The following is a 12,172-nucleotide window of genomic DNA, read 5'->3' as shown; positions in this document are numbered from 1 at the left end:
AATTGTATTTTGACACCTGGATTAGCTAAATTTTACATACAATCCTTTTTCTGAGCAGCAAAGCTCCCAGATAAGTCAGACAGGTTAAGTGAACAACAAGGATAATAGTAATAACCGTAGTTTTAAATTGATGTTACTTTCTATTAGGGCAAGAGGTCAAGGTCACCAGAAGTCGGAATACACATCTGGGGTAAATGCAAGACACACCCAGCAATAAGTACCACATTACTTCTTAGAAGTGTAAAATATCATTTTTTGGCTGCTTGATAAGAGCCGTCAAAAAAATTGTAGTCTGGCAACTGGTGAGCCAAGGACCTTATCATAAGCCACTGAAACATGTTGTGCTTTTCAGCCAAGCTTCCAATCTTATATCCAGGCCTAAGACTACCCCCTTGCAGATGCTTCAACATATTCTGTCAGATGCCAGCATATTGCATCACTTCTACTCTAGTAACAACTTTCCTGGTGGAAAACGGTTTTCTAAACAACATTTTTTTCCAACACCAAATTGCTGGAAAAAATTCTCAAATGTTTTTCTTTTAAGTGGGGGTGTTGCAGGGGGGTTCCCCCCGCCAACCCTGTTTTTTTATTTTGACACTTTTTTACAAACGGGAACCAAAATTTCATTTTTTTTTTTTTTTTTTTTTTTTTTCGGGATTTGTTTGGGACAAAAAGGCATTTCGAAAATGTGTTCGAAACTTTGACTGGGTACGGTTTCCACAAGCTGACATTACATGCAGAAAAAAACAATGCAGGCGAATGCAGACCCCAGTCTAACTACCCTTGCCCATCTCCAAACTATAGCGCCCCCCCTCCACCAGGTGCTGCGTGGACAGAACAGAAGATCTAATAGGTGCCCAGTCAATCAAAAGCCACAGAGACCATGGGCAAATATGAAGGATTTGATTTAAGACTTTTTAAATTTCCTTTATTTTAAATAAATCCAGGGTATGGGGTGGAAGGTTGCCTTGTGCATCTAGCCTCTTGGAGGGTAGATCAGCCTTAGGATTATGCCATCACTTCTTAGCCTCATCAATGGCATGCAGGGGAAATGACAAACTTATCTGACCTTACTTCTAGAACTGTGCTAAAACCCGGACTTTACAGGTAGTAGTGGTTCCGAAACATGATGTTTGAGGAATTCCATCACCACAACAAAACAAAGCAACAAAATTGTACAATTGGCTCTGCTGCAAGCTTTTCTTAAATCGGGCATCAAGTGGGGGAAGAAGAGGCCACTTCGCTGGTAGTTTTGCTGGCCAAGCCTCCTTTTTCAAAAGAAGCTCTACTAGAGGACGCAACATCTAGGTCAAGGTTTTACAGGAGAATGATCAGCAGGAGGCATGGGTGTCACTACAGGAGATAGGACATATCCTCCTCAATAACCGCCTTACAAGTTGGGCTACATTGTTATGGCATTCAAGAAGTAAATGAACCTCCAGAAATATGGGATACATTACTCACCATAATCGTATTTATGATGCTTTTATCTGCTTAGAGTCACATGCTGTGCATAGGCCAACATCTAGTGGAAGCTGCAGAGTATTACAGTTTTCGAAGCTCGAAAAGGGACGTCGACAGGGCGTGCCAGTAATACGATCCCTAGTGTGACAACCACTGTACCCATGGTCCCTCACGCGTTATTTCTGACATGAGGTGTAGCTCGAGTACAGTTGTATGCAAACATACATATCAAAAGCTCACAAGCATCCATGCGCCTTCTCTCCAATGTGAGTAAGGGTTTGTTGCATGTGAATCTAAGCAGATACAACCATCAGAAATATGATTACGGTGAGTAATGTATCCCTTCTGAGGCTTGTGGAATCTGTTTAGATCACATGCTGTGCATAGATCAGCGAGCAATGGAAGGTGGGATGAGAGAATAAATGTCTTAGAACCACTTGTCTCACTTGTTTACCTGTCTTGGAATGAGTGTCAATGCAGTAGTGCCGAGTGAAAGTATGTATTGAGCTCCATATAGCGGCTTTGCAAATACGTTCTAAGGGGATATTTACAATGAAAGCCAGAGTGGCTCCAGTACCTCTTGTGGCGTGGGCCCTTAGCGTAAAAGTCAGTGACTTATCTGAAAGGGAATAGCACAGTTGGATACATCTGACTAGCCACCTAGAGATGGCATTCTTAGAGATGCGGTCACCTTGTCTGGCTACCCTCTCTGCTTGGCGCTATGGAGACAAACAGTTGACCTGTCTTTCTTAGCAGTCTGGTCTTGTCTACGTAGTAGAGGGCCGCTCGCCTCACATCGAGTGTGTGGAGTTTTACCTCAGCAGAAGGGCTCCTGGAAGAAAGCAAGTAGCTCAATAGACTGGTTTACATGAAATTTGGAGATGAATTTAGGTGCGAACCTAGGGCGAGTATGTAAAACCAGCTTGTCCTTCTGTATAGTAAAGAAAGGATCCTGCACCGACAAAGCTTGGATTTCACTAACCCTTCTTATGGAAGTGATAGCTACTAAGAAGGCAGTTTTATAAGTCAGGTGTTCCGAGACTTGTGCATAGGCTCGGATGGGAGTCCCCATGAGCTTAGTGAGTTCCACATTGAGGTACCAACCTGCCGGTAGGTTAGAAATTGGAGGATGGAGTCTCCTTACCCCTTCCATAAATGCTTTGATGACTGGTACCTTCCACCATGAGACCTTATAATGGGAAGGGGTGTAGGCTGACAAGGCCGCCAGGTGGACTTTTAGGGAGTTGAACACTAACCCTGCATCTAGCCAATGGAGCATGTAGGTTAGAATGTTAGATGGGAGTCGGGCACCAAATTACGAATCATCTCCATTTGTCAAAATACCAGTGCCTAGTGTTTGGTTTTCTTGATTCTTTCACGATACCCATGCATCTTTGCGGTAGATTTAGATGACCGAACTCTATGACTTCAGGAGCCATGCTGCCCAAGTTCACTGGGTGTGGTTGCACCGTTAGTCCCTCGTGCTGGGTGAGTAGGTTGTACTGGCACGGGAGTTGATGGGATCGCACATCGCCAGTTTGCACAGATGTGCATACCACGGTTGTTGCCCACATAAGAGCAACTAGGATAAGCGTCATCGGTTCCTTGTTTAACTTGTTCACCACCTTCCTCATGAGGAGTTGGGGAAAAGCGCAAGGGTGACCATTTCATCCATCGGGCGTTCCCCTTGGAGCCTGGCTGGGGGAACCTGGATGCGAAGTCTGGGCATTGACTATTTGTTTTTGCCAAATATGACTATAGTTGGGAAACTCCATTGAGAGAAGGTGTTATACGACTTTTCCGTGTAGACGCCATCGTGTTCCTCTGGTAGGGGAATCTCTGCTCAATGTGTCCGCTAGAGTGTCTAGTTTCCCCTGGAACACGTTGTGATGACAAGAACGGTTGAGTGCTCATTTCCAGATTTTCTGTGCAAGTCTGGATAGATATGGAGAACGGGTCACCCCTGTGTGTTGATATAAAACAAATGGCTGTAGTGCGGTCTGTTACGATCTGCACCAACAGGTTTGTTAAATGGGAGTTTGAATGCCTGAAGGGCTTTGAATACTGCCAGAAGTTCCAGCACATTGATGTGGTTCTGAGCTGCAGTGCGAGACCACACACCCTGAGCTGTGTGGTAAAGGTAGTGAGCCCCCCCCCCACCCTGCCATTGAGGCGTCCGTTGTGACCACTGCCTGTATCTGTGGGTCGTAAAAGGGTTTCCCTCTCGTTAGGTTTTTCCTCGTCCACCAGCAGAGATTTTGTACACGTGTTGGCGAAATGACCACTAGATCGTCCCACTGACCGCTTGCATGAGACCACTGTTTGGCCAACCACTCCTGTATGGGATGCAGGCGCGCGCGAGGAACCAGGTAAATGCAAGATGCCATCAAGCCTATTAAACGCATTGCTTTGCGCACCCTTATCTGGCAGCCGGCCTGATACTGCAAACACCACATTAACACATTGTTTCTCTTTCCTCTGAAGGAAAGACCAATCCTTCCTCTGTGTTTAAGACAGATCCTAGGAACTGTTTAGAAGTGCTTGACACTAGGCTTGATTTTTTTTTTTCTCGTTGATGGAGAAGCCCAATTGAAAGAGGCGGTTGATTGTTTGGATGTTTTGACTGCAAATCAGAGGCGATTCCCCTGTTCTGAGCAGGTCGTCCAGGTAAGGGTACAGGATTGCTCCCCTGCGCTGCCACTACGGCCAGTACTTTTGTGAATACCCTTGGAGCTAAAGCTATTCCAAAAGGGCAGCACTTATTGGTAATGCTTGTTCACCAACTTGAACCGCAAGAATCTTCTGTGCACTGGGCACATTGAAATATGAAAATGGGCAACTTTCATATCCAGTGTTGCCATGTATTCCCCTTTTTAGCAGCAGGATTACTCCTTGTGGCATGGTCACGCAGAATTTTTGTGGCTCGACATACTGGTTTGCGGGCCTTAAATCTAACACGGGGCGCATCGTTAAAGCTTTTTTGGGTACAAGGAAGTAAGTTGAATAAATATTCTTGTTTACCTGGTTGCTTGGGACCGCTTCTATGGCGTTCTTTAATAGAAGCGCTGTAGTTTCCTCTAGAAGAATCCGTTGATGTTCTTCTGAGTGTACCTTTTGTCTCGGGAGGTGGGGGGGGGGGGTGATTGCAGAAGTTCTACACAGTAGCCCCCTGCTACCGTCAACAGCACCCATCTGTCTGATAATACCCTGCCATGCGTGGGTGAAGTTGGAAATTCGTCCTCAGACTGGAGATGCATGGGAGGGTACCTGGAGCGGAACATCACTTGCTCTGAGGTGGCGTGCCACCTCGAGCTTGGCCTCTGCCCAGAGTACCACGGCCTCTTTGTTAACATGCAGAAAGCCTTGAAAAGATTGACCTTGGTTATTTCCATAGGCACTCTGACCCTGGTTGTATCCAGATCCTCTTTGAGAACGTTGTCCTCGAAAATGGACATAATTGCTGTCGCCCCTCTGCCCTGTGGGTTTGTTCGTGAGCTGGCCTAAAGACGAGTGTCTTGTATTCGTCTTTAGCAGTTTTTAATGCGTCTTCTACCGCTTTCCCAAAGAGCGCATCTTTTTCCACCAGCATGTTAATTAAGGTGGCTTGGTTTCCGGCCTGAAGCCCGATTGGCGAAGCCATGTGTGTCTCTTAATGATCGTGCCTTCCGCAATGATTCTACCTGCATGGTCTGCTGTGTCAAAGTTTGACTTTAGGAGACAGACACCGCTCTACCGTCTGCTGCCACCTGGGCTAATTGTTTATTTTTAATGCGCACCAAACCCAGAGGCAACAGGGCGCAGCTGTAGGAAGATACAAGGCTTACATAGTTACAGATTTTTGCAAATTACATGGTACAGATTTGAGCAGATAAGATAATGTACAAAAGCACAGAATTACAAATATCATTACAGGGCATTTAACATCACTCCCTTGATATTCTAAAAAAACTCAATATATATAGTACAGTTAGAAGGGACTATTGTGCTGAATCAACTTAATTGGAGGGCAACATGGCGGCTAATGGTCGTTGGAGTTGATATATTTACTGTAGTTCCTTCTGAGGTGTAGGTATGGTTGGTCTGCTCTCAGGTTGTGTGGCAAGGAGTTCGAGTTTAGCAGCCTTCATGGGAAAGCTGTTGCCAACAATCTTGGATAGTCTGAATCTTGGTACTACCAAGCAATTAGTGTTGGCAATTGTCTGTCTGGTGGATAATTTTCTGTTAAGTTTATCCATAAGGTAGCTGGGGGCAGCATTATTTAAGGCTTTATGTGTCAAGAGAGATAATTTTTAACTTTAGTGGAGAGCCATTTGCGTTTGCATCTAATGGAGGATTGTACTCTTATTTATGCCAAGCGCAGCTCTTAGGGCATTATTTAGTAGAATTTGTAGTCTTTGGGTAATAGCCTTGTTTGCGCTGCTGTAGAGGGCGTTGCAATAATAGATTCTGGAAAGTATTAAGGTTCTAGCCAGAATCATGCAACTGTCATTAGAAAGGAAGGAAGGGCTTGCCAGCTCTTATCAGCTTACAGGTGTAGGCAGTGGTAGAGGCCAGGGAACTAACCTGTTTATTAAAAGACATGGTGGAATCAAAGTAAAAACCAAGAGTTTACCCTGATATAACCGTCTATGATGAAAGAAGAGTATTCCTGGCCTAGTTTGTTGATGTTTGAGTGCATGCCCATGATTAAACTCTGTCTGATCACTCAGGCATAGACCATGTATTGCCATCCATGCCCGGATGATAGGATATACCCTATTCTCCAACTTAAGGTCCTTTCTATGATCCCCAGAAAGTGGGAGGAGAATCTCTGTATAATCTGCATAATTAGTGTAGGTGATACCCAGATGGTCCAAATCATCGAACAAAGGTTTTGTGAAAATATTGTAAAGAGTAGGGGAGACACGAGCCCTGAGGGACACCGCACAAGATGGGTGTGGGGTCTGCCGCGGGGGAGAACACACTCATCGTTCTCTCGCTCAGGAATGACTATCCATCTGATAGCACCCCCACTTCTCAACTGAGGCTAAGTCCAGGTGTTTGCAGAGGACCTTGTGGTCCACAAGATCGAATGCAGCTGAGAGATCAAGGAGGAGGAGTGCTGTCTTTCCTTTGTCTCTCAGTTCATCAATTTGGGTCTTTAAATCAAAAAGGGCCATTTCAGTCCCATGTAATGGACGGAAACCAGATTGTCTGGCTCCTAGGAATTTGTGCAGTTATTTGTATTTTATTTATTTGTATAGCGCAGCAGGCCCGAGGGTAACCGGGCGCATATCTTGTTGGGACTCAGTGGCTCAGGTGCGGAAGAAAGTAATGCAGAAACCTCATCCCCACTTGTGGCAGTTAAAGCTTGCCAGCAGTGTAGCATTATTAGCGATGAGAGTTTGGTAGGCTGCAGAAGAGGCTACTTTCCTTCCCATTGCGTCAATCTTTTTGCTCTCCTTGTCTGGTGGAGCCTCGGAGGAAGCAAGGGGAGTGCCTGCTCTCTTTCGTGTGGTGGTAACCACGAGGGAGTCCGGTTTTAACTGTCCTCTTATGTAGAGGGGGTCGGAAGGTGCCAGTCTAAACATTTTTTCTATACACGGGTTAACAGCCCGTGTAAGGTTGGGTGCCTCCAGAGAAGGTTGGATTCTTTGCTGTATAGACTTTAAGATTGGAATAAATTGCCATACAGTCTAAATCTCTCAACAAAGTCTGTCTTCTACCACCTCTTGGGTATCTATGCGGAAGTGTTCTGCCGCTTTAGTAAGAACTTCGTTGAGTAGGGGTTGGTTGTCTATGGGGGAAGTCTACTACTGGAGGATCCCGATTAATGGGTGAATCCAAGGAGTAAATGTTGGCCTTCTGGTCTGGGTCTTCATCGTCTCCCTCATAGAACTCTAAATCCTCATCTATAAGCAAAGGATCAGATGCATCAATACACGAAACATCCTCCTGTTCTTCTGGATGGATTTCTGGGGCATACAGATCTAACACTCTGCCCTGAGTTGGTACATCAGTACAAACCTTTGACGGTGTTTGAGACAGGGGGGGTTTTGGAGACTGAGGGGGGCTGAGGTCGGTGGGGTGGACTGAAGGCTTAAAAGCTGACTAGGGTGCTTTTCAAATAAATTCCCAGTAAAAAGACATCCTACGCATAACTCAATGTCTTCTGCAGACCAATCTTTCAAGCTTGGAATTCGGGGTTGGAAAGACCCATGTCTTCATTGGTGGGTGGGATGGGCTTAGGGCTAGGGTCTGCAAGTCTCCCCTTGGATAAGTCCTCTGTATGGGAGGCCTTTGAATGTGTCTTATTGTTTGTCCCCACTCTGGGTCCCAGAGGGGAGAGAGAGAGAAACTGACTTCTTTGGGCCTGACGTCTTGCTATCTGAAGAACGTCGTCGAATTTCGGGTGTGGGGGTCGAAGTCTCATCTGCAGACGATTGATGCTAGGGGGGGGGGGGGGGTTGTTATTCACGAGGCCTTCTTGCAACACCTTACTGTCTTTCGACGTCTTTGTCTTGTCATGTGGCAATCTGGATCTAGATTGCCCACAGGATCGGGATTCAGTCGACCGTTCATGGGGTGCTGAGCGTTGTCGAGTACTCAATTCCGCTCTCAAGTGCGGACTAGGGGTGTCTTTTGTGGTGTGTGTAAGTGGAACAATACCGCCGCCAGGTGTGGTCCCCAAAACATGGCCACCATGTCCTATGGGGTCGGGGGCTTGCACTTCAGTAGGCTACTCCGGTGCCCTCGCCGTCCGAAAGTGCGGCGTCGCTGCCATCGCTGAAGGCTCCTTCCGCTTCCATGGCCTGTTGCCTGGCGTGGTGGGCCCAGCGCTTAGTGGAACGTCTTTTAACGTCTTAGACTCGAACAGCCTACAGGCTCGACAAGACTCGACGTGATCTCTTGGGAGGCACATAGTCTTCTTTCTGATTCTTCGGCGTAGAAATACGAAGGTGAAGAAAGGATAGAAAGAGAAATTATCTTAAAGTCAATGGCTAATTTGCCGAAAGGAACTCTGCTATACGAGTCCGTCTAGCATGGCGGAAAAAAACAATCCGAGGGACCTCGACGCGTGAGGGATCAGGGGTATAGGGGACTTCACACTAGAGATAGTATTACTGGCACGCCCGGTCGACGTCCATTTTCGAAAACAACTAATACTCTGCAGCTTCTACTAGATGTCGGACTATGCACAGCATGTCATCTAAGCAGATTCCACAAGCCTCCGAGATATAGATATAGCCTCCCAATCCAAACTTGTCAGATGGAGGACTTTAAAGTATCCTTCAAACTCATGCATTTAGTTGGTGAAAATTTGAGTCACAAAATACTTTAAAAGGCCTTAAGTGGCCAGCCCCATGCATTTCAGAACGTGGATGTCGCATCCAATCACACCATTCACAGTGCAAATCCCAAAATAGTCTAAAAATAGGTTGCAAATTAGTGGCATGTCCACAAGGATCAAAAAGGACTGGCTGTAGTGGCATAATGCATGCACAAAGATGATAAAGTGATGTTTGTGTGGCTGAGTATGTGCCCACAAAACACCATTTTGTTAAATGAACACTACTGCTAAGTATGGTCCAAGCCTGTCCCCTTTCTGGGGAACAGACCATGAGTATATATAGAAAAATATGGTACAAGGCATAAGAGTAAAAAACTAACCAGACAACTTGCAGTGAAAGATGGCGAACTGGTGCACAAACATCACATTTATCAGGACAACCAGAGCTCCTCATTATCCTTAGAAGCAAGCATTTGGCCAAGGGTTCGTTACACCCCAGTCATAACCCAAACACAAGTATCCTTACGAATGTCCTCAAGTAAGCATTCAAAAGGCTCACTGAAGCTCAGGCATCACCAGTGTTCATTGTGTTTGTTCGGCACCATCACCTGGCGTACGCCAAATACCTATAGTGACAAATCTGCTTCTTAGAGCTACCCACCCCAGACAAAGAATTCAACACAGCGCCACAGCAATGCCTCCTGCTTGCCACAATCACAAGAAACCCATGCAACAGGTGTCTTCTCCATCGCCATAACCAAGCTTTACCCAGGAAGCTGTTAAGCGCAATTGCTCCTCTCGGCCGCAAGCCATGTGAGCAAATTCGCACCAAAGCTACATAAAAAAAAAAATTCAAAAAGAAACACTGCTTCTTGAGCACCACCCAAATGTTTTCCTAGCGCACCGATTGTGGCCAATTCATCTCATCCACCCAACTTCCAAAAAGACTCAAGCCTTTATCCTTCACCGCTGGCCTTATATGAGCACTCCATGCCAGTGGCCCCTACTCCATCCCCCTCCCGGCCGCAAAGGTTTTTAGCAGAGAAAGTGCTGGAGTTGGAGCCCCAGGCCTTACCAGAGTAGCTTGATAGCTCCTTCAACCACTCCCACCGACATTCTGTGCTCACAGTATTCACAGAAATACATTCTAGAGCCTCAACTCAGATCTCCGCTTGGTACTCACAGTTCCTGAGATGGCTCCGGCAGTGAAGCTGGTCATAAAGGTGGCTTCCTCAGTACACGATCTTTCCCACAGCTTTTGCTTGACTAGCTCATAGTTAAACCAGTAGAGAGCTGAGGGTAATAGAAATATTACAACAAGAAAAATTACAATCGAACATTACAAGGAGATTGTAGTCAGTATCTAAAATGTGCAGCAGATCTACTTAGCTTTCTCGGTCCTACTTTAATACCAAAATATAATAAATCCAGCCACTCGGGATGCTGGCGATTGTAGGCTTAAAACACTGCTAAGAGATGGTTTACACAATGTGAAAATCCAAGACACTCCAACCACAGAGAGAATGGGCTGTGAGGACAGGCATGAGGTACAGTGTGTATTTGGTGCACAGATCTGAAAGAGCAGCAACTGAGGTCTGAGACAGTAGAACCTTTTGTTGAAATCTATTGCTGACCACCAAAGCCAGAGACTGCAGATTAAAAGGCTGTTCGATGACATGAGAAACTACAGTACATCTGGACCTTTTCCCTTCCATCGAGGGATGATCTCACGCACTACCTGAGAAGGGCACATCCCGGAGCACAGTGGGTCCCCAGCCTCTCCAGAGGGATAGCCAGCCATCATGGGCAATGGATGATCGGATGCAAACACGCAGTTCCCCATATGTCAGCTTCCGGGACTGCATCTTGGTGCGGATGAGCTCCAGAGGACTTATCACGGTCACTGCTCCAACTACAAAAGGGGTGTTAAAAAGCAGAGTTGTGTAAGCCACAGCAACAAGGATGTTGCAAAACGGGAAACAATGGACATTCACACACCTCATAAGCGAGTCAGTTATGATCTGGAAAAAGCATGATGGTAGCGAGAGTGTAGAAAATGGTGTAGGAGATACTGCAACTACACAGAGCTTGGGGATGAAGCCTGTGAAGATTTAATTTCAAGTAATTAGTACTTACTTGCCAGACAAGTTGCTTAGTGCTCCTGGAAGTGTCAAGAGTACTTTAGGTCTCAAAGTAACCGCTAGGCAGATGTGTCAGTAGGCCTCTTGAGTGATGTGAAGTCATCCAATCGAACGATAAAATGGGATTGAAACAAGGTAGACCTCTACAGGGCTATGACTGATCAGTCAGGCCTAACTTAAGTGAGGAAGGAAGGCTAGCTGAAGTACAAGTAGACCCAATAGTTACCCCCAAAGAATACACTGGTGTAGTGAAAAATAAACACCTTTCACACAGACTGTCTAGAAGTTCAAAGAAGCACACAGTTTGAAAATAACAGATTGCAAAACAGTTAATGTAGGTTATGTGGTCTTGTACCGCACACTGCTGCTGCATGGTCTCTTGGCGCTCGCATGAAAAAGGCAATGGTCAATAAAGACCTTAACACCCACTCTTTAAATGAAATGTAAACACAACTGACTGATGGCAGCCCCTATACACAAGGGGAAACATTTCAAGTTGCACACTACTAGCCAGCCAGTCCAAAATTAGTCACTTGCCACCTCAATACATATACACAAACACAATTTCTTACTCGCCATGAGTCCATTGTCACTAGCCACATTTTGCTCTGCTCTAAAAAAATTTTTTACAAAAAAATTAATAAAAAAAAAATATACACCGTTAGGCTTCAGTAGGACTCAAAAAGCCCCACAAAAGTCATTGCATTCCCCAAACTTTTAACACATTAAAATGATTAAAAATGGACCACAAACTTGATATCTTCCTACATGGAGGATAAGGGGATTTTAATAGTTTAGCAATAAAGCACTCATGCGCCACCAAAAGCCAGGACACAATTAGCTTATTCAACAATGATCAGCCTGGACAAAGACCATGTCGGCTGTGTTTGATACATTTGTGGCTAGTAACAGTGCAAACACTCTGCAAAGACTCAGTATAAGTCAAGTATAGCATTTACTGCTCGTATATTTTTGTATTGATTATTTGGGGGCAGGGTCGAGGGGGATTACATCAGTACTGGGTTATTGTATAAATTGACTGCGACAGTGTTCAGGAGAAGGTGGTCCAATCCCACCCCCTCACCATTCCCGCAGTGATCGGCCATGAATAAACCAAGGGGGGGGGGGGTTGAGTCCCTAGCCCCAGAGTATGACCCCAACATAAGGATTTTCCCGCGTAACATAGCCCACCGCTCTGCCGATAGACACCATTTTGTATTAAAGCAGATGCCATCTTTTACTAGGCCCAAAAATTATCCCTCTGCAAAAATCACACAGAGACCCAAGTCCCTGCCAC

The 12,172-nt window shown here is 45.6% G+C and overlaps 1 protein-coding gene across 8 annotated transcripts in view; it reads right to left on the bottom strand.

The window, feature by feature from the left end:
• SLC25A39 (solute carrier family 25 member 39) overlaps positions 1–12,172 on the bottom strand; it is a 109,771-nt gene that overhangs the window by 44,622 nt on the left and 52,977 nt on the right. For all 8 annotated transcript variants that reach the window (XM_069634288.1, XM_069634291.1, XM_069634290.1 and 5 more), the window contains 2 exons: positions 10,473–10,646; positions 9,918–10,027 (listed from right to left, as the gene is read on the bottom strand). In XM_069634288.1, the coding sequence (XP_069490389.1) occupies positions 9,918–10,027; positions 10,473–10,646 (284 nt within the window). The remainder of the gene's footprint in view (positions 1–9,917; positions 10,028–10,472; positions 10,647–12,172) is intronic.

This window comes from Ambystoma mexicanum, chromosome 13 (assembly GCF_040938575.1).
Source record: "Ambystoma mexicanum isolate Mex_15411 chromosome 13, UKY_AmexF1_1, whole genome shotgun sequence".
NCBI lineage: Eukaryota > Metazoa > Chordata > Amphibia > Caudata > Ambystomatidae > Ambystoma > Ambystoma mexicanum.
This window is presented reverse-complemented; position numbering and strand designations above follow the sequence as displayed.